This window comes from Octopus bimaculoides, chromosome 20 (genome assembly GCF_046866305.1).
Source record: "Octopus bimaculoides isolate indiv1 chromosome 20, ASM4686630v1, whole genome shotgun sequence".
Taxonomy (NCBI): Eukaryota; Metazoa; Mollusca; class Cephalopoda; order Octopoda; family Octopodidae; genus Octopus; species Octopus bimaculoides.
The window spans coordinates 28,490,381-28,513,979 of NC_142947.1; the positions used below are offsets into that span (position 1 = coordinate 28,490,381).

General features: G+C 39.6%; 1 protein-coding gene across 3 annotated transcripts in view; it reads right to left on the reverse strand.

The window, feature by feature from the left end:
* Positions 1 to 23,599, reverse strand: part of LOC106867745 (5-oxoprolinase) — a 267,840-nt gene that overhangs the window by 186,920 nt on the left and 57,321 nt on the right. For all 3 annotated transcript variants that reach the window (XR_008266373.2, XM_089338272.1, XM_052975150.2), the window contains 4 exons: positions 16,700 to 16,812; positions 13,408 to 13,496; positions 6,413 to 6,530; positions 5,283 to 5,425 (listed from right to left, as the gene is read on the reverse strand). Coding sequence is in view for 2 of the 3 variants with exons in the window: in XM_089338272.1 (XP_089194398.1) it covers positions 5,283 to 5,425; positions 6,413 to 6,530; positions 13,408 to 13,496; positions 16,700 to 16,812 (463 nt within the window). In the remaining variant the exon portion in view is untranslated. The remainder of the gene's footprint in view (positions 1 to 5,282; positions 5,426 to 6,412; positions 6,531 to 13,407; positions 13,497 to 16,699; positions 16,813 to 23,599) is intronic.

A 23,599-nucleotide genomic window follows, 5' to 3' on the forward strand; every position in this document is an offset into this window, starting at 1 on the left:
AGGGCAAATGAATCATCACTGGAAACTTCTATTAGGCAATCGCAAAATGCTGAATGTACAGCCACTACAACAGCACTCAAAGAAGATAACCAAGAAGCCACTCGCCTGGAAAGAAATGCTATAACAATCGCTGCTGTATGAGCTGCAGAGACCAAAGAACAGTGTAAACTTTGCTGGACTGATGATGCTGCATCAACTGCTGTTGCATGAGCTACAGAGACTGAAGACCAATATAAACTTTGCTGGACCACAGTGCTGTGTCAATTGCTGCTGCATGAGCTGCAGAGACTGAAGAACAGTGTAAACTTCACTGTACTGCTGAGGCTGCACGGACTGCAGAGACTGAAGACCAGCATAAACTTTACCCCAATGCTGATGCTGCATAAGCTGTGCAGACCAAACACCATTGTCAACTTCACCGAACCGCTGTATCAACTTCTGCTACAAGAACTGCAGAGATTGAAGAACAGCGCATACTTCACCAGACTGCTGATGCTGCGTCAACTGCTGCTGCATGAGCTGCAGAGAACGAAGACCAGAGTAGTAAACACCTGGCCAGGAATGCTGCGAACATGGCTGCATGTGCAAGCTTCCCAGACCTCACAAGATAAAATTACTCGGCTGCAGACTTCCGTTCAACAAAGAGCTAATAGACAGAATTGCTACACTGGGTGGAAATAAATTGCCCACATATGGCCTGCTGCAAATACTCAGGTCAGGGTCAAATAGCCTTCCCACTGCTGTCCTTCGTGAAACATCCAATGACACTGATGCGCTTTCAAAGTACATTGCTGAAAACAAGCCAAAATTACTTTCAGACCAGCTGCAGGCCTACTGAACTATTGCTAACAGCGTACACCACTGCAATGGAGGCATCTTCTTCTTGGATGCTTCTGGAGAGACAGGAAAAACATTCGTTATGAAGTTCCTCCTTGCAGAAGTTAGGCAGCACCAGGATATTGTGGGAGCTGTGGCTTCCTCTGGAATTGCTGCTACTTTGTTGCCCGGTGGCAGGACAGTGCACTCGACTTTTAAGCTTCCTCTGAATTTAGCAGCATCCAAGACACCTTCATGCAACATCAGCAAAAGTTCAGACCAGGGGCAAGTTCTTAGAAGGTGTCATCTCATCGTCTGGGATGAGTGCACCATGGCTCACAAGAGAGCTCTGGAAGCATTAGATAGAGCCCTGAAAGACATCAGAGACTGTCAGGCTCCAATGGGAGGTGTAATGCTTCTATTGTCGGGTGATTTCAGGCAGACTCTTCTTGTCATTCCTAAAGGCAATAGAGCAAATGAGGTCCAAGTGTGCCTAACATCCTCTCCCCTGTGGCATCATGTTACAATCCTGACCTTTACCACTAACATGAGAGCTCGACTACACAGTGACCAAATGTCTGCAAATTTTTCGCAGGACATTTTCAAACTTGGTGATGGCAAGGTGTCTCTCGATGCTGCAGAAGAAATGGAAGTATGGCCATTTTCTACTATTGTTAATTCTGCAGGTGCTGTGGTTGTATGGAGTAGATGGTAGATTGTTGAGAGCTGTTCAAAGTTTTTATAGAGAAAGTAAGGCATGCATTTGGAGTGGGTGGTGAAGTGAGTGGTTTGATGTGAAGGTGGGGTTAAGACAGGGTTGTGTGATGTCTCCATGGCTGTTTAATTTATATATGGATGGTATGGTGAGAGCGGTAAATGCTAGAACCTTTGCTAGGGGAGCCCAAATTGTTAGAGAAAATGGAGAGAAATGGCAGGTGAGTCAGTTATTGTTTGTTGATGATACAGCACTAGTGGCGGATTCGGAAGAGCAACTAAGGAGACTGGTGGTAGAATTTGGAAGAGTGTGTGAGAGGAGGAAACTTAAAGTGAATGTAGCTAAGGTGATGAGATGTTCAAGAGATGGAATTGCTGGTAGGTTGGATGTGAGTATAGATGGTGAGATTGTAGAGGAGGTGAGTATTTTTAAGTATCTGGGATCACATGTGATGGTGGATGGGGGGGGGGGTTAGCTGAGGAAGTGAGATATAGAGTGAGGGAGGGGAGTAAGATACTTGGAGTTGTGAAAGCTATGTTGAGAGATAAAAAATTGAGTATGGAAGCGAAAAGAGATGTGTATGAGGGCATGATTGTGCTGACTATGTTATATGGTGCAGAGAAAGGCAACTAGATGTGTTTGAGATGAGATGTCTGAGGGCTATGGTTAGTGTGACACAGATGACAGGATAAGGAATGAGGAGGTGCGAAGACAAGCAAGAATGAGAGAAAAACTAACAACCGAAATGGATAGACGAATGGAGATGATGGATGAGGAGCAAATGGTAAGGAGGGTGATAAGGACAGAAGTGGTAGGCAGTAGAACCAGAGGTAGACCTCGGTTTGTGTGAATGGATGAAGTGAGGAAAGCTTTGGTGGTTAGAGGAGTTGGAATGGGAGAGGCAAGAGAATTTATAAATGATAGGAAAGCTTGGAGAGTGTTTGTGAACAGATGAGTGAATTTAATGTTGTTCAAAGGGATACAGAACCAGCAAAAAGTGGCAGGGGTAAACCAGCATATGCTGCCAAGCTCCGCTGCTGATATTAGGGATTACAATCTATACCTTGACCCAAATATTGAACGGGGTTTGCCTCTTTAAGCTGGGAAATGAATGGAATGCTTGATGTGTGTCTTGTGGCTACCTGCTCCGAAAAAAAATGGGGAATAAGCTTGGGTATATATATTAAAAAAATTACTAAAAGTTTGGCCATATTGAGTTTTTATAGGATATGTGAACAAGAGAGAGAAAAAAAGAGGTTTTTTTTTTACAGTGATAAACACTTAGTCCTCATCAGTGATTGTTACTGCTGAGGGCTAAATATACTCACATCACCATGTATGTATTGACCATTTGAATGCAGTAGCGATTCACTGGTGCGGACTAAGTGTTTATCACAGAGTTTGAAATCACATGATATGAGTATGTCTGCAAACTCATTTGTGATTTTTACTTGCTATTGGTAAGCTGGCTTTTTGTATACTGGTTTCCTCAAATTCAACAGCGTGTATAAGTGACAACTGTGGTCTTTAAGCCATTTGGACTCTTATTTCTAGCAATGCTGTGCACTATCTTGAACCCTGATTATAAGTATATATACATATATATATTTATATATACATACGTACATATACCTTTTAAATTTGTTTATGGGAAGCATTTTAAATATGCAAATAAAGCTCCTCTTCTATTATGCCAACCACAGTCTGATTGGTGAACCAGTTTTTTGGAGTTGCATCGAGCTGTATCAATATAAAATAGGATAAATATAATACTAATAACAATAATCCTTGGGTGGAATTTACAAACATTTAATGCATTGTTACATGTGTAGTGATACATTAAATGTTTATAAATTCCACCCAAGGATTATTATTATTATTATTATTATTATTATTGCCGTCGAACTGGCTCCTGTGCAAGTGGCACGTAAAATACACCATTTTGAGCGTGGCCATTGCCAGTACCGCCTGACTGGCCTTTGTGCCAGTGGCACGTAAAAGCACCCACTACACTCTCGGAGTGGTTGGCATTAGGAAGGGCATCCAGCTGTAGAAACTCTGCCAAATCAGATTGGAGCCTGGTGTAGCCATCTGGTTTCACCAGTCCTCAGTCAAATCGTCCAACCCATGCTAGCATGGAAAGCGGACATTAAACGACAATGATGATACACACATAAATACATACAAAATGGAGAAATTGTACAAAATATATAAATGGATGATGAGTAAAGAACTGGCACAGTTTCGATTACCTGTTGTTATCCGTAGATTTCCTGCAGAGACTTCATAGTGGCACCTGGGATAACAGTATTAATAAAATAGGAGATGGAATGTGTAATAGACTTTATTAGGTATGACACATCTCAACCCATTTTGGGTTTCTTCAGGTGCATGAATAAAAAGTTTCACTAGAGATTTCTTGAGTCAGCTTATGTACCACTATATGTCCATCAAATTCTCGAATTTATACACACATATGCACATATATATATTATTTTATATTCTTTAATTTGTTCCAGCCAAGCAGTTGTGGTCATGCTGGAGCACCACTGTGAGTTTGTACCTTTTCTCACAGCTTTTTCATTTGGCTGATTTCTTCAGTGTGGTGAGATTTCATATTACCATTCCTGCATCTGCTTTTACCCTGATGTACCTCATGCCAGAATTTTGGTTCGTTTGGTAGTGTGAATAGGAGAATGTCCAGTTCCTTTCTGAAGATATTCATATCCATTGAGTTGGTTTCTTGATTTTGGTGGGCAGAACACTGAAGAGCTGTCAGTCTTTGAACCCTAAGCTATTGCAGTACTTGGTCCTGACATTAGATGGGATGGACTGTACCTTAGGTACAATGCAATGGCATCCAGTTTGCTCATTTGTATAACACTCAATGCTGAAATTAGGTACTAACCCTTCCAGAATTTTCCATATGTAGATTATTACATATCTCTTGCATCTACACTTCAGAGAATAAAGTTATAGTTTTTTCAGTCTCTCTCAGTAGCTCATCTGCTGCACTGTTACAATCTTTTTAATGTAGTAACACTGGACTGCTTCAAGATCCACTGTTAGTTTGGCACTATGTGGTGACCATAGATGAGAGCAGTAGTCCAGGAGACTGAGAACAAAGGTCTTCCATAGTATCAACATGACTTCTTGGTCTCTTGTCTCAAAGACCTTAGTATCCATTCCTACCAGATGTATGCACTTTGTTGCCATCTTGGTAATGTGCATATGAAATGATGCATCATTACACATCTTGATCCCCAAGTCTCACACTGTGACTTTGGGATTGCAGTGCCTCCAGGTCCTGTGTATGCAGGTTGTGGTGCATTTGTGAGCTGATAGTGCAGTGCTTGAAATTTTCCAGTATTAAACTGCATTTTCTTTTTTTCAGCCTACTTGTATATTGCATTTAGGTCCTGCTGTAAGCATGCAGCATCATCTGGGTTCTTTATTGCTTGTAATAAGTGTGTATCATCAGTGTAGCTAGTGACAGTGGCTATCTGAGTAACCATGGACATGTCTAAGACAGCTACTATAAACAGTAATGACCCCAAGACAGTTCCCTGGGGATGTCACTAAGAATATTTACCAAGAGGACACGACATTTAACTTTAATTGTTAGACAGTACATTTTTGTTATTCCTCAAGGGATGAAACATGTCCATAACCTATGTTTGGAAAGTGGATAGATGGAGAGAGTGTGAAAATAATTGGTTGTTGAAGAGTGAGGCTAATAAAAGTCTCTTACCTCAGTTGTTAATTTATGAAAGGCATTTATGGTAGCTTCTTTATCAAGTGGTTGGTTTTTTGATTCTCCAAAGATGTGAGGGAAATACTCAGGCAGGATTCGGCCGAGACACAAATTAGCATCAGTAACAGTCAAAGGACCATCTGGGAGGTAAGGAAATAAACACATCAGTTATATTTACAGGATAATTTTTACATCTGCTTTCTCATACAGTTATGGATTGGATAAAATTTATTGAGGCAGTATTGTATGGCTAGATGCCCTTTCTGTTGCCAATGTTTATCTGTTTTCTCAGGTAAGTTATATTTTTATTCCACTAGTTTTCAAACCAATAAACTACATGGCATTTATAGAGAATGTAACTATAATACTACTGTTGCACAAATGATAATATCTATATATGCTGGACTTCCACACAGTTTCCATCTATCAATATTAGTCATTTTGAGGCTACAATAGGCATCCAAGGTGCCAAAGTTGAGACTATGAGGTATGAAACAGATTGTGATACCACTCAGCTATGTCTGCACTTGTAGTTTTCAAAAATTCACAAGACTTGGTAAATTTAAGACAACTGGGATGTTATTTAATCAGTTAAGATTGTAGATCTATACTGAAAATAAGTAGTAGTTTTCTTTTGTAAATTAACATAAAACAGATTATAATCCCATCTAAGAGACTTAATTCTTATTTAAAACTACAAGAGACAAATTAAATTAGTAAGTGTGGTTTTCTTAATAAGATGCATTAAGAAAATCAAATTTTGTAGCTAAACTGACCATCATAAGTGTATGCACAGGTCACCATTAATTCAACCTGTTACATTGTAGGTAACAAATTCAAGTTAACAAGGCATCAGATGAAATGCCTTGTGGTATTTATGCCAGATTCTTATATTCTGAGTTAAAATTCAAGGACAACTTTACCTTTCATCCTTCTAGTATTGATAAATAAAATACTTGTCTAGGGCAGTGAACTGACAAATTCATTAGGGTATCACACACTGAAATCTGCACAGGAAGACATGAATTCCACAAGATGCAGTGAAGGGAGTTCATCTAGGAGGGCAGTAAATCCGAATGAAAAACTAGCATATATAATTTACCAACACTTTAAACACAATAACTTACTTTTTCTGTAGCACAATGGTCCAGGGTGTGCGCCAGCAGATTCTGGACCAACAACAAATAATCCAGATCTGAAATATAGGATGGATCCGCCTCCAGCTGCAACTGTATTGACATCCAACTGGAACAGAAATGAAAATATAATTTGCAATAGTACAGAAATATTAGGGACTAATTGAATGTAGGTAAAAAGAGAGATGAACGTGCCCCACTGGATGCGTAATGATAGTGTGTAGGAATGACAGAGTGTAGGTGAGTTTAGAGGAACCATACTGGGCATCAGGTGTGGGAACCATACTGGAAATTAGGTACAGTGTGCTGGAAAGATGACTGAAGTAGTACAAACAAGTGATGTGTATGAAGAATGACAGTTTGGTGAAGAAGTATCAAGAGAAGGGAGTCTGCAAAAGAGAAAGACTGAAGACACTGTGTTTGTTTGCTTGTCTGTATGAGTGCAAGCGTTGATATTTGCACTTCTCTGAAAATCATTCAGTTACAGGCAGTGACATTTCTATCATTCCTCCTGTCAACAGGTTGTCTGCTGGCTTTGTGCTTTCAAAGAGTATGATCTTCCTTTCTTGAAAAAACATGACAGAAAGAGCATTCAGCTGTAAAACAAAGCCTCAATAATATATTTGTCTAACTTACATTATTTTCTCCAAATGGAAAAAATAAACGTAAAAACGAATAAAAAAAGAAGAGTACTACAGCCACTGAACTCTAAAAGTGTGGAGCACTTTACATACTTTCATTATTACTGCTTATGATCTGTGTACCTTTGGCCCTTTTGTTACCAATCCAGTTGAGATTACCTCTAGTTCTTTGAAACAGAACTACCTGTCTTAGAGTGTGCATATTTGAGGTACAGCCTTCCAAAAACTGGCTTAATGTAAGAATTAATACAGAACTTAAATATTTTACTGAACTTCTTCAAATTCCTGATTATTTTCAAGATTAACTGATACCTAGAACAGTGTATATCAGGGACATAACTTTCTCATAGTACAAAATATCCTGATACTGTGATGTATTGTAGATATTAAAACAGAGCACTATGCCATGGTGGGGTCTCATATATCTAATATAGCAAGTTGGAAGCTTCAATTAATTGATATTGTGGTGTTTGTGGTGTTATGAGCTGTGATGAGCTATATGGTGTTGGTGGAGAGGATTGCAGATGAGGCAAATGGAAGTGAAGACTGCAGGGGCCAGCGGAAGGGCGTGTGTGGACATGGAGCATGTGTGCGAGTTTGAGCAGAGACGGCGCGTGTTAAAGGTCGTGTTTTGATCTGGTCAGTGAACGCTCATCCCACCACGATCGACAGGTAAAGTCGCTGTATTTCTTTCTCCCTTTTGCTTCTTGTTCTGTTGTCTTTTTCCTCCATAACACTACAAGCTATTTTGGCCCATAACAAAACAAAAAAAACGAATTATGAGTGTAGTCCGTATTTCAAACGATATGGTCAAACCGTTTTGCGGTGACACGGATGTAGTCGCTTGGTTAAAGATGAAGTTGGTTGCAAAGCTCCACGGGACAGATGACTTAGCGAGTTTTCTACCACTGTACCTAGATGGTTCAGCATTGGCACTATACTTAGAAATGGAAGGGACCAGCTTAGCGTGGAAAAAATAGAAATCCGCTTGATGGAGGCCTTTGCAGAAGGACTGTTCTAAGCATATGCTCACCTTGGGAAAGCAATGTGGACTGGCGAACAGGTCGACGCCTTTAGCGGCAACTGCAACAACGAAAAGTGGCCGAGCAAAGAGTAGCGGAAAGGGGTCGAACAAGGAACGTGTGCGACTGTTCAAAGGACAGTGTTTCCGGTGTCAGGGCCCGCACATGGTGTGAGACTGCAAGTCACCCAAGCCTGAGGTCATTTGCTACATACAGCCAGCGAATGTCTGCTGGGAAACGGTCTAAGGGATACTACTGCGCCAGTAGTTATCCCTTTGGATCGATAGAGGCGCGTTTGTTGCTACCTGTTGTTGACATTCTGGTGGAGGGAAAGATGTCGTGAGCCCTTGTGGACACGGGCTGTACGGGATGGATGCAATCACCCGTTTAGGAGGTGTCACTGTCAACGAGGCCAGTGTAACATTCGGGGTTGCGGGGAAACCGTGTATGGCGAGACCGTGCATTGGTGAGAACCACGAAGAAAACTATGCTGCACACACCATTGAAGACCAGGACTTTCGTGCTGTCTTCAATAGCCAGAGGTGGACAGTGGAGTGGCACTGGAAGGGAGAGTCCCCGACGTTAAAAAATAAAGTGGGCTGCTACCAGCATACTTTGAAAGGAGATGCCAGAAGCGAGCCCGAGGGGGAGGTGGAGCGGAGGATTAAGGAGGGCATATTGATCCCTTGGGAACAAGTAGAGAGCGGAGTCCTGCCGCTGATGGCAGTGGTACAGTCCACAAAGCATAAGGTCAGACCAGTGCTTGACTTCCGAGAGCTGAATGACCACATATCATGTCATATGGGTGGCGAGGCCACAGATGTCTGCGGGGACACCTTGCGAGAGTGGAGGTAGATGACAGGGGCCTCCACAATCGTCAATTTGAAGTTGGCATACCTGCAGGTGCATGTGGCTGAGAGACTGTGGAAGCATCAGCTTGTCAGGTATAAGGGTTGGACATACTGTCAGACCAGGCTGGGTTTTGGGCTAAATTCAGTGCCAAAGATTATGGCAACAATTCTCAAGGCCATCCTGGTAAAGGTGGACAGAGTAAAAAAGGCCACCAAATCATACATCGATGACATCCTTGTGGATGAAACCATAATGCCAGCAACGGAGGTCATAGGCCACCTGAAGAGTTTTGGACTGATCGCCAAGCCACCAGAGGCCATGGAGGGAGGTGCTGCACTGGGCCTCAAGCTATGGAGAGACAAGGCCAGCACATTGGTGTTTTGGTGAGGGAACGAGATCCCCGAACTGGGCACCAGCATGAGTAGACGGGAACTGTTCTCAGTGTGTGGGAATCTGGTGGGACACTATCCGATTGCAGGATGGCTCCAGACAGCATGTAGCTTCATCAAGAGACGAGCCGAAGGAGCGAAGTGGAATGATAGAGTGGGGGAGAAGACGACCGACATGATGCAGGAAGTCTTGGTCAGAGTGAGAGCAGAGGATCCAGTTAGGAGCAGTTGGTATGTTCCCAAATCAAAGAGCGGGATCGTATGGTGTGATGCCAGTAGCATCGCAACAGGGGCTGTCTTGGAAATGGGAGGCGTCGTGGTGGAAGATGCAGCCTGGCTCAGGAAGATGGATGACTGCAACCATATCAATGTGGCAGAGTTGGATGCCGTGTTGAAGGGAGTGAACCTGGCCTTGAAGTGGGGGCTGCGCACCATAGAAATTAGGACTGATTCGGCTACTGTGCTTGGTTGGGTGACAGCAGTCATCACCAATGAGTGGAGGGTGCGAACCACAGGGGCCGCGGAGATGTTGGTAAAGCGTCGATTGGGGATACTGCGTGAACTAACTGCAGAGTTCGATCTGAAGCTGAGTGTGATTATTGTGCCTTCCGAGAACAGGGCAGACATCCTAACCAGGTTAAAGCGAGCCTGGTTGCAGGTGCCAGAGGATGCGGAGCAGGCTGTGGCTGCAGTATGCTGTCTGAGTGACTTGGAGTTGAGGAGACTGCATGCCATGCATCACATGGGAGTGGACAGGACATTGTTCCTAGCCAGGAAAGTCGACTCTGAGGTAACAAGACGGAGCGTGCAGAGAGTGGTTAGCAGCTGTGACAGGTGCCAGTCTATCGACCCTGCTCCAGGCATACATGAGGCGGGAAGTATTCCAGTGGACCACAACTGGAAACGACTGGCAGTGGACATAACACACTAGCGGCAGGGGACATACCTCTCAATAGTTGACTGCGGACTGGGGTGGTTGGCCACATGGAGGGAGATGAAGACAGGGACTGCAAAGGAAATCACGAGAGTATTAAATGAGATATTCCTGGAATGAGCTGCTTCTGGATAATGGCACTGCGTTTCGCTCAGAGGTGCTGAAAGAAATGTTTGGTGGGTAGCAGGTCAGCCGCTTCTTCAGGGCGGCATACTGGCCAAGTGGAAATGGAGTGGTGGAAAGGCATCATCATACCATCAAGACCATGGCAGAGAGGGGCCACATTTCACCAATCGAGGCTGTATTTTGGTACAATATGTCGCCCAGGTCAGGACAAGCTGAGGAATCAGTGCCATGCAGGGGAATATTCAGGTACAAGTGGAGGCATCTGTGTACTGCATCAATGCGACCCGGGGGAGAGGAAGAGCACGCCTTTGTGCAGGTCAGGGAAGAAGTTTGGGTAAAACCCCCAAATGCACAGTGTACATCACAATGGGGAAAGGGAACAATAACCTCCATCAATTCGAAGAACAACGTCTCTGTCGATGGTATGCCATGCCATGTTTTGGATGTGCGGAAGATTGTCAATGCCTCAGAGGATGGAACCAGCAGCAGTGGGCAAGATGATGAAGACAGCAGCAGTAGGCAAGATGATGAAGCCAGCAGCAGCACGCCAGGAACTCAGGCCAGTCCCAGGGTCACACAGCGACCACAGAGGGAGCGGCACCCTCCTCCCTGGTTAGCTGATTATGAAACCAATTAAGGTGTGAGTTTGGGAGAGAGGAGTGAGTGGGAAAGCCGGTTGAGTGATCTGTAGATCGGGTGGGGCTTGTGGTGTTTGTGGTGTTATGTGCTGTGATGAACTATGTGGTGTTGGTGGAGAGGATTGCAGATGAGGCAAACGGAAGTGAAGACTGCAGGGACTGGTGGAAGAAGGACAGGCGCATGCGTGACACTGAGCATGTGTGGGCAGTTCGAGCAGAGATGGCGCATGTTAAAGGTCATGTTTTGATCTGGTCAGTGATCGCTTATCCCACCACGGTCGACAGGTAAGGTCGCTGTATTCCTTTCTCCCTTTTGCTTCTTGTTCTGTTGTCTTTTTCCTCCATCACACTACAGATATCATCTATGCAATTAGTAAACAAAAACTCCTTCTAAGGAAAGTTTTAAATCTAAAAACAAGAAACAAAGGAAGTAAGAGCAGCCAACTGAAAATCTCAAGAACTGCACATTTTGGAAAACAAACATGATGCAAACTGGAGTGGATCATGTCTTTAAAACTGACAGGTGAATGCAAAAGATATGTTTTAATCTTACTAGACTTCTTCATCAAAACATAATCTACACATGATAAAACTTAGAAGTGATTAATATATTTAGAAATATAGGAAAAGTGATAGAATCTGTAAGTATCAACAACATAATTGATAAAAAGTAACCCCAGCAGAGTATTTTTCATACTAGACACATACAGTAGTGTGTCACATATGTAATATAGTAAGTTGAAAATCTCTGATTAACTGAGATTCTCCATGCAATATGTAGACAAAACTGCTTCAAGGAGTATTTAAAATCTAAAAACAACTTGAACTTTTTAATTATTGTTTAAACCCAGGTAACATTGATCAAAATACTTATCACCAAAAATGTTCCAGCAATGACCATCCGATTTTTTAATTAACATATACTATACTGTTCAGTATGTGTTTCCTTTCTTTGAGACAGTAGGGTATGATAGGAAGAAGAAGTGATACTATTACTAACAGACTGAGTGACCTTGTAGAGGTTACCTTACTGTCTCCAACACTTTTTACTAAAACTAAATACCAAAATAACTATTTTACAGTACAGAAAAAGCTAAACAGGTAAATAAGCCATTCGGAAATGTATTCTAGTAGCACATTGACTATACACCTCTATTAATATACAAATTAATTTCTTCACTTATCTCATCAACAACATATTTATTCATGTCAACAATAATATATCTATTCACGACCAAGTTTTTACCCAGATAGAAAATGATAAATTCTAGCACACTATTCAGAAGCATGATTTAGTGTTGTGACAAGGAATGAGAGTGTCCTCAAAACAAAACACATCACATCCTCCACTCAAACAGTCTCACACATGCATACATCCACTCTGAGTGTCAGTCAATTGATCTATGGTACAAGTTATCTGACATACTTTGCTGAGAGTGACAGTTGTCATCATGTTAGCATTATTTAAATTTATTGGGAAAGTGCAAGAAACCATCTTGAATTTATGAATTCAGTTTATATATTTATTGGAGACACTATCCTAATGACTGTCTTTTGAAATGATAACAAAATGACAAAATAATAAGATTAACCCATTTAAATAATTTAATACATAAAATTTAATTTTCTTTCTACAATTAACCACAATTGTAAAATTTTCTAATTGTCCAATTTTTGGGGGACACACACACTGTGCATTAATGGGTTAAAGTCATATAAAAACATCAATATTTCAAATAAGAATGAAAAACACAAATTAACTATAAAACAAATTAATATATAATAAAAAAGAACAAACACATAAAGAGAAATGAAATTAAAATCAATAACTTAAAAATGAAGAACAGTAAATTAAATTAAAGCGAATTGTCATTATTCTAAATGAGAAAGATGGTGAGCTGGGAGAATCGTTAGCATTCTGGACAAAATACTTTGTGGCATTTTGTCCATCTTTATGTTCTGAGTTCAAATTTTTCCAAGGTTGACTTTGCCTTTCAACCTTTTGGGTTCAATAAATTAAGTACCAGTGAAACCCTGGGGTCGATGTAATTGACTAGACTCCTCCTCCAAAATTTCAGGCCTTGTCCCTTTGGTAGAAAGAATTATTTTATATGAGACAAAGATGGCAAGCTGGTAAATTCATTACCACAAAGAACAAGATGCTTAGTGACATCTCTTTCATCTTTTTACATTCTGAGTTCAAACTTCCATCTTTTGGGGTCAATAAAATAAAACATCAGTTGAGTATTGAGGTTGATGTAATCAACTTTCCTCCTCCCTCAAAATTGCTGGCTTTGAAATTATTCTTTGAAAAGAATAATTTATTTTAGACATCATATCTAATACCATACATTATAAGCTATGATGTGAGCAATAGAACTAACCTGTGGTGCTTGAATAGTGATTCCAGCTGTGGTAGACTCAAAGACATGTTCATATTGTCCAGCATAACGGCTGACATCTGTAGATGTACCTAAGTATATAAAAGAAACAGATGTTATCCATTGTTCTATGATAAACAGATTATTTTGTTAAAGCATAATGGATGATCTGTAATTATTGGATCAGAGGGGGTTTCAGTGAAGTCATCTCTTCATGAAATGTACATAGATAATTTAGCCAGGCAAGAAGCATCTTGGTTAAAGTTAGGGCTCACTTACAAAAGACAACTTATCGATAATATATAACTATTATTGCTTATAGGTGTAAACTGTACATCCTCATATCTATTTACAATTAAGCAAATGAGACTTTTGAATTAAGTGTTTTTATGAAAGACACCAATATTAATGGTATATCAGTGATCTATATTGATGTGCCGTATTGATGGTAAATTAATGACAATGTAATTCAGTAGATCAAGTATTGAGCCAGCTCACAACTGATTTGGCTGCAGCTATCACAAAAACACCTCATCTCCCACCTCCAAAAAGATACCATTAAGCTTTTCAATACCAATCCGGCTGCAGCCAGCAAAATGGTTTTTTGGTTTAAACAACCAACCTGGCTGAAGCTGGCCAAGTGAAGCCATTGATATTTGAATGTGGATTTCAGCACAAATCTTGCTAGTACATAAGTGAAAACATGTGATTTCACTTTGTAAATAGTTGAATTACAGTATCCGACATTTTTTGACATGATATCTGAACTCTGTGAATTTGGGGAAATTTTTTTCCACATTTTTACTTCTGTGATTTTTTTCAACTTTTAAAATAGATAACAGTTTCATGCTGTCAAGTAGTGATTCTGAATTTGAGGGCTTTTCAATAGAAGATATGGAGAAATCATGCAAATGTATGAGTGAACTACAAAAGCATGTGGTGCATGAAAATGAATTAGATATTTCTGTATCCGAAACTGAAAGCAGTGATTCTGAAGAGAACACTGATAGCAACAGTGAAGACGAATTTGTATCTGAATGGAGTAACAAGTTAAAATCTATTTTCATCAATGATTTTTCTGAAGAGACTGGACCTACTCATAGTCTTTATCAGGAATTGAAACCATTAGATCTTTTTTCTTATTTTTTCCAGTAAGCTTGTTTGAATCGATCATTGCAAAAACAAACCATTATGCAGAATATAAACAAACTGGAAAAAATGATAGCTTGTGGTTTCCCACAAGCATAGAAGAAATACAGGCATTTTTTTGCCATCAATATTATTATGGGCATAAGACAATTACCCAGAATTACAAATTACTGGAGTAATCAGCAACCTTTTGAAGACCAGTACATTTCCAGTATTATGACAAGAACACAATTTGTGAAACTGAACCAATAATTTCATGTGAGAGACACTAGCAGTACCCCAGTATGTGACGAACCAAACTTTGATTCCCTGTTTATTGACTTCATCCCCTGTTCATCGACTGCATTCAAAATGCATATAAAACATTCTACAACCCTGATAGATACCTATCCGTCAATGAAGGCATGGCGGGGTATAAAGGAAAGGTATGTTTCTGACAGTATATGCCAGGAAAGCCCAGGAAGTGCAGGATCAAAGTTTGGAAAATTTGTGAAGCAAATACTGGGCACTGCTGTAGATTTAGTTTTTTATTCTGGGAAAAAGGACAATAATGTTAGTCAGCATGGCCTAGGGTACAATGTGGTCTGGAATTTATCACTTCCATACCATAACCAGGGCTGTATACTATTTTTTGATTGAGTTTTTTTAGTTCGGTCAAACTTGTGGTGGATTTATAAGCTGTGATAATATATGCATGTGCTACAGTAAGTGCTAATAGAAAAGGGCTGCTGTTGGATATAAAAAAAGCAAAATTTTAAAAAAAAAGGTGAAATAATCCAATAGCATAAAGAAAATCTGCTAGTAACTGCATACAGAGATAAGAGGCAGATAAATTTTCTATCTACCTGTGCACAACCATGTGTAGATGAAAATGATACCCTTTTTTGTGAACCTCGATTATAACAGGTACATGGGTGGTGTAGATTGGCTGAACCAAATGATGAGTTATTATCCGGTTGGTAGAGAAAGTAATAAATAGTGGTAATACCTGGTTTGGTATATAGCAAGCATGAGCATTGTAAATACGTTTATATTATAGCAGTGCAACCATCTGCAGTTCTGAGCAGATGTAGCAATGCAGTTGAGGGCAGGTTATTCCTCCAAAAAAATAACTGTAGGAAGGAAAACTGCCAGTGGATGGCCAGTTGAAATTTATTTCCAGTATGCATCCTGCAAGGTTGCATTATGTAGAAAGGCATGTTTTACAAGTTTCCATGACAGAAATATTGTATATATGTATGATTAGATTTTATAAATATTTTTCAAATTTACTTCGTTTTTACTTTTTATTTACTTGTAATTTAAATTTGCTTGCAAGGTATGTAGCAAGTTTTGATTTAATTTCTATTGTAAATCTTTATTATATATGTTCTGTGTATTCATGTATGTGTGTGTGAGTTAATTTCAATTAGTTGATATATTTCATTTTCTAGTTTTCTTCAAAAGCAAATTCTAGTACTTCAATCTGTTCTTAAGTGCATTAAATTCAACTGATAATCTAGTGATGTGCACAATTCTTAGATATTAAAATTTTGTTGCATACCCAATTGAATATTAGCTGATGACACATTTTCTATGGTGTGGTTGTCGTTAGGAAGGGCATCCAGCTGTAGAAACTCTGCCAAATCAGATTGGAGCCTGGTGTAGCCATCTGGTTTCACCAGTCCTCAGTCAAATCGTCCAACCCATGCTAGCATGGAAAGTGGACGTTAAACGATGATGATGATGATGATGATGATGTTTAAACAGAATTTAAATATTTTAATATTTTGCTGAATTTTCCTGTATTTACCTAATTAGAGTCACTTTGAGATAAAAGTTATGCAATAGAATTGATTAAGAACCTTTTATTCAATTCTGTTCCAAAAATCACATTAATGTGTCAATAAGTAAAAAAGTTAGTCTTTTAATGAAACTAGTCTAAATTCATGATTATTTTAGAATTTAATTGAAACTCATAAGGGGAGTGTTTTAGTTAGAAATATAGTAACAAAAGAGTTAATTATGTGAAAAAAACAAATTATGTGAAAAATACAGATTAATGCTAAGCAAGAGAAATGATTTTTATTCACTTGGTTGACCGTGATCCTTTTTAACAACTTTATGAAGTTGGGTTTATCTTAAACCAGACAAAAGATAAGCATACCTCCCATGTCAAATCCAATAACTGGAAGATCTGATACTTTCTTGTAGGTCGTCATAGCAAAACCAACAACTCCTCCAGCAGGACCAGATAGAATAGCTCGAGCACCATTAAACCTACAAATATAAAAGGTGTATTCTGAGAAAATTGCTCAATGAATTATCAAGTATTGGTGAATGCTACTAAGTAAAAGATGAAAAATTCCAAGTTTGTAATGTATTAAATGATTAATTTTAAAAAGTGGAAATACACATTAAACAAGGTAGTCATAGTTACAATGTCTGGATGAAAGACAGGATGGTCATAGTTAATACCTTAGTAATTTTTTGGCTCACTTAGAGTTGACACAAGATTAAACGACAATAACTAATGCTTGCCACAAAGTGGGGAATACGGATTAGGAGGATAAATATCTACATTATAATACCTACCACAAAATTGAAAAACATTGATTTGTAATATTAAGTCCTTGGACTCAGAATTTATCAATGGAAATTTATTCTAATTGCTGAATCATATTTATAGAAGGATGAAAAATGAATATTAACAAATTTTTAAACATTTACTTTGGAAATTAAGAAATATGAAATGTTTTGGGGATTCATTTAAATTGCATGAATAAATTATAGTTGCATAGTTCATGGAATTTTTTTTTTTTTTTTTTGTATGTGTGTGTGAAATTTTTCATTTACAAAAACACAGAATTACAATATTAGAAACTACAATACATCATCATCATTTGAAGCCTGTTTTCCATGCTGGTTTGACTAGATCTGGTGAGCTGCAAGGCCATGTCAAGCTCCAATGTCAGCTTTGGCATAGTTTCTATGATTAGATGCCCTTCTTAATGCCAACCACTTTATAGAGTGTAGTGGACACTTGTTTTGAGCCACTGGTACTAGTGAGGTTGCTGTGTAATGTTGCAAGACAAAAAAAACAACAGACACAAAAAGAAAACGCTCACACTAATAAGGGGGGAAGGTGGAGGTAGGTGGCTTTATGCCATGTATTGAAAGGCTAAAGTATGATAGAAAGACAAGAACAAGTCTTGCTGTAGAAGAGATAGACGGCTGAAGGATATAAAAGGAAGGCAGTGGTATAGGATGCTAGAGCAAACTCTCAAGGTACAAGTGGATGAGGATAACAGAGAATACAAAATGTGAGTCATGGGAGAAGATGAGAGAGTGGATAGTTTCATTAGAGGGTGAGGGGGTTTTCATTAAAAATTTCCCCTGACCCTCTTCCCAAGGACTGGCATAAATGAAACCTGGCATAATTATTAGTCCTTCTTTACATAGCCACCCCCAATGCTGACACACTTCTTCTATCACTTTATGCAGCTGTGAAGACCTCATCTGTAGAAGTTGGTAGGCTGCGTCTGGAGCCAAGACCTTACCTCGGAAATAAGTACATCACCATCTGAAAAGTGCTTCCCCTTCAAAAAACACTTCATGGTTGGAAAGAGGTGGAAGTCAGATGGTGCAAGGTTGAGACAGTCAGAGGAACGAGGAAGGATTTCATAGCAGCAGGAATGTACCTTCATCTGTGCATTGTGAACTGGGTCATTGCCTTGGAGGAGATGGACTCCTTTGGTCAGCTTGCCATGCTTTTCTGCTTTGATGGTATCCTGCAATTTCTGCAGCAGAGAAGTATAAATTGCCCTATTAATTGTGGCACTCTTTGCCAGAAAATCCTTGCTAGCTGAGGGTTGGATATGTGTCTTTTTTGGAGGTGGTGACGACTGGACTTTAGTCTCATGATCAGAGTGATGGACCCATGGTTCATCCTATGTGATAAATCTGCCAATGTCCTCTATGTTTTCTTGATATATTGCCAAAAGAGCTTGGTAGCAAATGACTCACTCCTACTTCTGAGAAGGTGTAAGCATCGTGCAGACAACTTCTGCATATGCAAATGGTTGTGAATGATTTTTCCACAGATCCTACTCTTATCTTCACTTCTTGGACTAGTTGCCAAATAGTTATGCGGCAATCCTCGAAAATGACAGCTTCCACTTTATGGATGGTGTCATCATTAATGGCGGAATGTGGCTGTCCAGGAATAGGAGCAGTTTCCACCGATGTTCAACCACATTTGAACTGGCAATGCTAGTGCTTGACTACAGCGTATGATGGTGCATCATCATCATAATCTTCTTTCATCTCATCAAAAGTCTCTTTTGGTGTATGACCTTTCAAGAACCTGATTACTGATCTGTATTCAACTGCCTCCATTATAACACCTTAGTCTACTCCAGCAGCTGCAAAAGACAAACAAATACTAGTGGAAAGCTGCAATTTATAATGTAACATGTAGAGACATGTATGATTATACGTGTCTCTAGACGAAGAGACATGTATGATTATACAAGTTCCATTTCCTGCAATAACTGAAAGTGGGCCAGGGGAAATCGTTCATGAACACCCCTCATAGTGATGAACAAAGGAGGAGGTGAGGTTGAAGGAAAATACTAATATGGAGAGTGGTAAGAAAGAGATAAAGGAGTTGCTCAGGAAGGAGAATAGACTAGAAAGGAGTGGGATGATGTGCAACATGTAGGAGTAGTGGAGAGGGGGAGATAGAGAGATATGTAAGAGGCTATAGTTAGTGAGGCATGATGATAGATAGGAGAGGACATTGAAAATAAAAGCAGACAAAAGAAGAGTTAAGAATGGAGTATAGTGGAAGAGAAAGAGCAGTGGCTGAAGGCACAGCAAGGTGGTGCTTAGTAAAAATAGTGTGGGTGAGGTTGATAATGAAGAATAGAAGTGGTTCAGTGGGGGTGAGGTAACCACAAGGGAGGGGATTTAATATGTGCTGATTCTGCTCTCAGGTGATTATAGTAGCGATGCAATACAATAGTTAGAGGAACGATAGGTGTTAAGGGATGAGAGCTAAAGGAAATGTTTGACAGGGCAGAGAGGGATGGGCTTCTTGAGCACAGCAAATTGCCAGTTATGCACACTGGAATTGCGTTTCAAGCAGAAAATAACTAGCTTCATTCCTCTCTAGTTTTTGCATGTCCTCAGCATTTTGGGGCCCACATTGTACTACCATGTAGCATTGTTGTATGTTCATGAACATCATATAATCTGCCCTTCATTCTGAGAGAGAGAACTCTTTGTTGCCAAAAGACAAAATAGCTCTCTGCCAAATGACAAAATAGTTCTCTGAACTTTCTCCATCCTATTCCTATTCTAGCAACAGCACTTTTAGAACATTCTCCTTCACTGCTAATTAGCTCACTTAGGTAACAGAAACTATCTACTACCTTTAGGGAGCCTCCAGGGCCCTTGAGAGAATCAATTTCCCATGTATCCTAGGTCTTTCTGGCACTGTGAATCTTCCACATACAAGCACTATTTTGTTTACCTTCACATGATTCCACTGCACCTCTTTTGTGTTCACTGCTTGCACATATAGAATTCCAGCCTGCATTTTCCATACATATTGAGTAGGGCCATTTACCTTACGTGGGTAGAGTCCTATCTGTTTTCCTGCTTACTACAACTTTGGTTAAGCTAATTTGAAGGCCCTTCAATTCTACATTTTGCTTCCACACCTGGAATTTCTTTTCTGTTATAGATTCTGCAATAGTATTTTCCAGGTGCAGCCAGTCTTAAATTCCCATGTTATAGCCTGGAGCACAATGATGAATAAAAGGGGACTGAGAACTGAGACCTGATGAATGTTTACCTGTACATTAAATTTGTCACTGTACTCATGGCTAACTCTCTGACAGCACTCCTGTACACAGCTTGTATGGCTTTTGCAAGCCATTTGTCTACCCTAGCTTCCTCAGAGACCACCATATCAGAGTGAGGGACTCTGTTGAAGTCTTTGCAGGCCAATAGTAAAATATTTGTCCTGCAGTTTTCTGATCAAGAAGATAACATCAGTAGCACTTCTCCCTGGCACAAAACTAAACTACATCTCATCTAGCCCAATTCTGTTTCTAATTAGCTGGGTACCACTGTATATATATATATATATATATATATATATATATATATATATATATATACACACACACACATACACACACACACACACACATTTATATGTTTATTTTATTCAATTTAGTTTGAAATCCTCAACATTCAACTGTACACTCCATTGTTTGTTTAAATTTGATGAGTAAAATAATTTCAATATAGAAGCTAATAGGTAAGATTGTAGCTCTGAAAAAAGCAGGACATGGCACCAAAGACATGGTTTCAATGGTTGGTGTTGATCCCACAACAGTCTATAATGTCATGAAATGCTACAGTGAAACAGGTTCCATCAACAGCAATCCCATTCCTGGTGGAAAACGATCTGTAAAGATGAAACAATTAGTGGATGTCGTCTGAAAGAGAGTGTCACAAAATCCACAGTGGAGCATGAGGAAAAGTGCTAAAAGTCTCAATGTATTTCAGACAACCATGTGGCACGTCGTGCATGATAAGACTTAAATTATAAGTCATTAAAGTTGCAACATCAACACCTAATTTCAACCACTACCCTAGCTTCCTCAGAGACCACCATATCAGAGTGACGGACTCTGTTGAAGTCTTTCCAGGCCAATAAATGTAAATACAAATAGTAAAATATTTGTCCTGCAGTTTTCTGATCAAGCGGCTGGACAGGTGGAATAAAATGGTGGAGGAGATTCAGAGCACTGGCAACAATGTCTTCACCTGGTTAAAAAAGATATTCACTGTAGCGACTATAGCGAACACCAAGAATGACAGGATTTTGGCTACAAGGTTGGATGTGGTTCCCAAAGGTGCCTGTAAAGTGTTTCGTCAAATGAAACCCACCAGAATGGTGGTTTGGATTGCAGTGTCATCCAATATTGGAAAATCTTCTTTGGTGTTTATTAAAGTGGTGACAAAAGTCAATTTAGCAGTTTACATGAAAATGTTGGATGATAATGTTTTGCCATGGGCGACTGAAGCATTTGGAGATAATTACATGTTCATGCAAGACGACACACCTTCTCATAAGTCCAATGTGATACAGCAGTAGTGCAGGAGCTATTTCAGCAGGTTCTGGGACAAGAATGTGTGACCCCACTCCAGCCTAGACATCAACCCTATAAACTTTGCTTTTTGGTCCATTCTAGAAAGTGACGTTTCAAGAGTTTCCTAAAAAATATCACTGCTCTGAAGAAAGCCTTAGTAGTATCATGGGATCATTTAAGTGGAGAAGTTGTCTGGTGTTTGTGTGACTGTTCTTGGCTATCTTTGGGTGATTGTGAAGGCTAAAGAACATATTGAATGAAATGTATCTTAATATGTTACATAACTATATTTAATTAAATCCTAAAGAATTTGTGTGTTTTTATGCCCAATCAGGAATTCTTTACGCTATACATTGTATAGTTCAAATTACAGAAAACAAAAGACATAGACAGGTGAAGGAACAACAAGCATTAATTTGATGCTTGGGAAGAATGGAAAAAGTCCTTGACGTTTTGAGCCAACACTCTTCAACAGAAAGGTTTGAGAGGAACAAAGTGGAGAGAGAGTGAAAAAATGGAGAAAGAAAAAATGTGAAGGGATTAATGGTTTAACATGATGAAATAACTGGAAGAAAGGCTGAGTGAAGGAGAGATAATAATGGTGACCTGGCCAAACTGGTGTGTGCAAGCACATGTATGTATGTATGTAAGAATGGTGTGTGTGAAGGGGGTGGGGTGGGGGAAAACGCATGTGAATGTATGTGTGGGCGAGCTTGTGTGAAGCTAAGTGTAATACGTGTGTGAGGTTATCAGGTGTGTGTGTGTGTGCGTGCACGCATGCACCTATGCATGTGTGCAAACACTTGTATAGCATTTAATGTGTAGCATTTATGTTCAAGTAGTGTGTGTGTTAGTGCATGAAATGTGTGTGTGATGCTATAGTGTGCATGTATATTTTGTATGTTTATGTGTGAAAGTTTTGTGTGTTTATGCATGCTGTGTGCCTGAGTATATTGTCTGTGTGTGTGTATTGTGTGTGTTTTTATGAATGAATATTTGTGTTGTGGGAGGATGCGTGGAGGTGTAAGGTGGTATAGGGGTGATGAAAGTTAGGGATTGGGAAGTATTGGGTGCTAGTGTGTGTGGAATGAGATGTGTGGGTACTGGGTTGAACAATGTGTATGGGTGTTTATATAATGGTGTGTGTAGTGAGGGTACTGAGTTAGATGGTGTACAGGTGTGGAGGTGGAGGAGGAGAGGCAGTTAAAGGTAGGAGGTGTGTGTGAATGTGTGTAGGGTTGGTTTCAGATGAAGAGAAGTGACAAATTAAGACCATAAGGAGCAAAGGAGAGTACAATTTCAATGAAAAAATGTATGAAAATATTTTAAAACACTGACAAGTAACCATAATTAAGAAACTCAATGTGCAACAGACATGAATTATGAAAAAACTTTTTACTTATTTAGTTAAACAGTTTACATTGAGAAAAATATCCATGTCCTGCATTATGACAACGTAATTTGTTGTCCGCATGACTGGCCCCTACAGTGTACCTCACTGACTGAATTTCCTTTATTTGGCATGCAAGCCGTAACACAGAGGGAACAGCACGAGGACAGACAAAACACCACAGTAGGGGCAAGAAACACAGAACGAATGAATAAAGGATGGATAATAACAATGAAGATGAAATGGCTCGCCTGCTCCCCACTTGCAGGCAGTATCATTTAAATGTTTTTCATTTAACCTTTATGAATCAGTTCTTTTTTTCCTCTTTTTTCCTTTTTTGCATCTGTTTTTACAGTCATTTAAAATATTAAAATATTTACTTACTTTTCTTTTTTTCTTTTTACCATTTTACCAGCGGCAAGTCGTCAAACTCAACACGTATCTTCTTTCCGAACAGTTCTTCTAGTTTCTCACATCTCTCATCATCAATAACAATTGCTTTGGTGCT